The sequence below is a fragment of the Neophocaena asiaeorientalis genome, unplaced genomic scaffold (genome assembly GCF_003031525.2).
Source record: "Neophocaena asiaeorientalis asiaeorientalis breed wild unplaced genomic scaffold, Neophocaena_asiaeorientalis_V1.1 scaffold45, whole genome shotgun sequence".
Taxonomy (NCBI): Eukaryota; Metazoa; Chordata; class Mammalia; order Artiodactyla; family Phocoenidae; genus Neophocaena; species Neophocaena asiaeorientalis.
The window spans coordinates 9,900,936-9,905,592 of NW_020174642.1; the positions used below are offsets into that span (position 1 = coordinate 9,900,936).

Consider the following 4,657-nt stretch of genomic DNA (forward strand, 5'->3'; position numbering starts at 1 on the left):
GCGCGCGCCGCCTGCCACCTCCGGCGCCTTCGCCCGGACCATGGATGTGCGGTGGCCGCGTGTGCGCCCGGCGCTGCAACCTCCTGCGCGGACCTGTCTCCGGCGTGGAGACGCGAAAGCGCGGGACTTTCCAATTAGTCAGCCCAACCCCAGGGCTACAGTGGGGCGGGCTGGCGGGGCTTCCGTGAGCATGTGTGCGCGTGTGTGCACGCGTGTGCGTGCATGTGTGTGCGCGCGCCTGTGCGTGTGAAAGGGTGATTTCTAGGATCGCCATCTGCCCACCAGCAAAAGACGGTTGTCCGGTTTTAACGTACTTGGAAAGCCCCTAGAAATCCACCACTCGCACCCTAAAGTCTGGAACCTCGCTTTAAGAGCTGCCATGATCACTCCTGGGAGGGTCTCAGGAAAATGCCCACTAAGAAGTTTGTGTGTGCGCATGTGTGTGGCGCGCTCCCTGCGCCCCTCACCTTGCAGTCAGCCCCCGTCGTTAGGCAACGCCTCAAAACACTAGCCTGAGATTCTCCAAGGCCTAATGCAAAGCCTGAATCATAAAATAGTGATTTGCTCGTAGTTCTGCGGCTGTATGAAGGGGATTTGACCTTGAATTGGGTTGGTTAGACCTGAGCACTTAGCCTTCTCCTACCTAGCCAGGGTCTGCCTGTCTGGTTGGTAACATCAGTGAGGGTTCTGGCCCCGACACTGGAGCAGAGGGTCCTCACTGGCTCCTCCCCAGCCCCTCCCTCTGCCACGGCGGTGGGTAAAGAGAAACCTTACAACCTGGCTCAGAGGGGAGATGGCTAAGAAGACGGACTAGTTGGGCCGATGGAGGTTAGGGTCTGGATCCGGTTCAGAGGCTAATGGCATTTATTGACAGCTATTTTGCGAAAACCCTGGGAGCAGTAGAACAAAGAGAACCACAGATGCTGTGACGAATCTGCCCTGGATACCAAGTATTGAAGAGAGGGTGAGGTGCCAGGCTGGAAAGGGGGAGGTTGGATGTAATGGCATTTGAAGAAGTGTGTGTGTGCAAAGTCCCTGAGGCCTGCATGTAGCTCAGTACCCTAAGCCCTAGAGTGTGGGTCCTCACACGAGAGGGTATTTCTGGCTTAGAGACTGGAGGCCAGGAGATGAAGGTGAGTGAGGGTTTGTTTTTTTAAAAAATTTATTTTATTGAAGCATAGTTGATTTACAAGGTTGTGTTAATTTCTGCTGTACAACGGGGTGATTCTGTTATACATATATACATTCTTTTTCACATTCTTCCCCATTACGTTTTATCCCAGGAGGTTGAATATAGTTCCCTGTGCTCTACAGCAGGACCTTGTTGTTTATAGGGTGGGTGAGGCTACAGCAGTAGGAGGGTGAGGGAGTTTACACCCGAGGGCCCGATTTTCTTTGAGAAGGAGGAAGGAATTGGGAGGTAGGTGGACTGACAGCCCTAGTGGGAAACAGGACCAGGGCTGGCAGGGAGGGGAATTCATCAGGTTGCCCAGGTGAGCTGGGGCCGGGGAGAACCAGCCCTTACTAGGCAGGTCTGATATTAGAAAGTGGAAATAGAATGATCCTATCAACTTCCTGCGAGTTATCTATCCTTTAAACTGTAAGTCCTCCTTCAGCCCCCAGGCTCTAAAGGATTTGGGAGGAGTTGTTCTGCTTTTCTCAGAAATCTCTTCTTATTTGGAAGAAACATCTTAATATTTTCTGACCTGTAGCCAGATCTATGCAGTTGAATAATCCAAGTCATGCTGGCCCCGTTGCCAGAATAACCTGGATAACTGGATACCCAGGGCTCCTCGTCTCCCTGTTCGACGGTGAGTACAGATGTGCGCATGTGCGATGCCTAGCATGGCTGTGTGGCAGGTAGGAGACAGCCGTCCGCATCCCGTGCGACTGGTGGAACCAGTTTCATTCCTCTGCGACAGTGCCTCCGACGCACGCTCACCCCACTGGCACATTTAGGGGCTTTGTCACACACTGTAAACTAACAACCACCCAGGGTTTAGAATTTGTCACACTGCTGTAAGTTTTTCCAAAGGGAAGGCAAACATATAAATATTGAACTACTTCTGTGTAGAAGCCAAGTGAGGGGAAATGAGGAATGTCATGGGCTTACAGGAAAATGCAGTTGGCCAAAACGTGCAATAGGAAGGAACTAAAACACCTTGTAAACCTACGGAAGAGAACAGACTCCCTTTACTTCTGCTCTGGTGCCCAATTCATCCACTGCCTGGAGTGGATACTGGACAGCTCAGTCTCCAGGAAGAGTAGCATTTCACCACTGTCACACATGGTGACAGTCCCTGCTCCTAGTATGTTGCCCTCTCCTCCACCCCGTGTCCCTTCAACCCAAGGAGCCAGACTGCAGCTCTGCCCAGGAAGGACACTCGCTGTCACCCACCAGACCTTCCAATGGATTGGGGTCCATCACACTCTACACCAGCGGTTTGCTGCTTTTAACCAGTCCTCAAAGGAAACTACCATGCTTTGAATCCTTCAAGCACCCGCACTGAGCTTCTGTGAGCAGGTGGGGCTGGGGTCTAGGGGTCTGGGTGCAGGGGAGGGGCCCACGGGTGCTAGCCATTGTTCCCAAGACAGTCACGCATACTGTGGCCCAAGGGAAACCGTCTTCACATCAACCTACTGGATCGCCCAGAGGCAGCCACCTGCCTGGAATTCTCTGGAATGCATGACTCTGAACCTGAGACCAGGTGGGTCCCATTACTGCGTGAGGAGACAACAGAAACTGTTTCCAAATTCCTCTTTGGAATGTTCCACAGTAACTGGTTGTGAGCCTACACACAGGACACAGGAGTAAAGGCTCCTTGTTCCCTTCGGTGGCTCATCTCTGCGTCTTCCGTGGAAGGATTTCTTCTTTTAACCTTCTTCTTTTTTATGATGATTATTATTTTTTATTGGAGTACAGCTGCTCTACAATGTTGTGTTAGTTTCTGCTGTACAGCAAAGTGAATCATCTATACGTATACATCTATCCCCTCTTTTTTGGATTTCCTTCCCACTTAGGTCACCACAGAGCACTGAGTAGAGTTCCCTGTGCTATACAGTAGGTTCTCACTAGTTATCTGTTTTATACATAGTATCAATCCCCATCTCCCGATTCCTCCCACCCACCCCCTTCCCCATTGGTATCCATACGTTTGTTCTCTACATCTGTGTCTCTATTTCTGCTTTGCAGACAGGCTCACCGGTACCATTTTTCTAGATTCCACATATAGGCATTTAATATACGATACGTATTTAATATACGATATTTAATATACTTTCTGACTTACTTCACTCTGTATGACAGTCTCTAGGTCTATCTACGTCTCTGCCACTGGCACAATTTCTTTCCTTTTTATGGCTGAGTGATATTCTGTGGAAGTATTTTAATGTTTCCCTCTACCAAGCCCAGGAGGTTCTATGATGATGTTACATTTTTTTTAATTAATAAATATGTCTAGTGTCATATACGTTTCATAACTACAAACAAAGTTATACTTGTCAATACTAGAAAATATCCATTATCATTGAACCAGATATTCTTATGGGCTTTTAAAAATACTTAACAAAAAATTGGGATAGATACTTAAACACTTACCAACAGTGTCATTGAGTTTCCAGTTCCAATCTTACATTTCGAGAAGAGGAAAAGGGCAGATCTCGTTTGTCTCTGACTTGGTGGAGATGCTTCTCCCTCACGCTGCAGCCATCTGCGTGACTGTGAGGAAGATGATCGCCTGAACTATCACCTTGTGCCCGCACTGCCCCAATGGACCGATGGACCGGAGCCTGGGCCCCAGCGGGGCTGTGACGGGCGACCTGGGAAGACAAACGCGCAGCTTCCACTGGCAGTGCTTGATGGGAGACATTCCGAGAATTCCTTCTAAGCCAAACGCTTTTAAGATTTGGATCTGCGCCCACGCCCTCAGCAGTGGGGTCCGTGGGGACATTTGACCCAATCTCCTAGGCTGCACTGGCAGGACTTAGTCATTTCCACAGTCGGAGGCTCGGGGGCTGGAGGCCATTTCCTGTTGGGCCTGAGGGTCGAGGGGGGAGGGTGGACGGGGCGGGGGGGTGCGGGGTGGAACGCAGGGAGCCTGCTCCAGGCATTAGAGGCCTTGGATCCTCCTGCTGGTTATTTTCAAGGTTTTGTGATGCCTTCCCTGGGAGAAAGGCAGCACCTCTGCATAACTGTCTTAACCCCAAATCACAGCATCACGAGGGCTGTGAGAAAGTTTTCTGAGCCTGAAGTTCAGACCACACGCAAGTCACCCCGGCTGCGTGAGATGGAGATATGGTCTGTCCTGCATGCCCCCTCCGCGAGGTCATAACTGCACCTGGGGGTGGGTCCCCCCACATGCAGCTGGTGTGGCTGGGTGGCTGCAGGCACTCACAGCAGGCACGCTGGGGAGCCGCTCCACTTGAGGGGCTCACTTAATTTTCATGGCAATGTAAAGGATGGCATCATCCCGTGTTAAAGGAGAGGAAGCTGAGTTCAGAGAGGCTGAGTCACTTGCTCAGGGCCACACAGCGAGAAAATGGCAGCGCCAGAGGTGGCCCCCAGGTGGTGTCGACCCCAAAGCCCGTGTTCTTTCCATCAACTATTATAAAGCAAACAAATTCTGCTAAAAACAGAAACATGTTAAAAGCTGGAAAT

At 50.7% G+C, this 4,657-nt stretch overlaps 1 protein-coding gene across 1 annotated transcript in view; it reads right to left on the bottom strand.

Moving 5' to 3' along the window:
• The window catches only part of C2CD2 (C2 calcium dependent domain containing 2), a 62,433-nt gene extending 58,664 nt beyond the window's left edge, over positions 1-3,769 (bottom strand). The window contains exon 1 of the mRNA XM_024758260.1: positions 3,599-3,769. Within this exon, the coding sequence (XP_024614028.1) occupies positions 3,599-3,610 (12 nt within the window). The 5' untranslated portion in view covers positions 3,611-3,769. The remainder of the gene's footprint in view (positions 1-3,598) is intronic.
• Between the last annotated feature and the right edge of the window lie 888 nt (positions 3,770-4,657).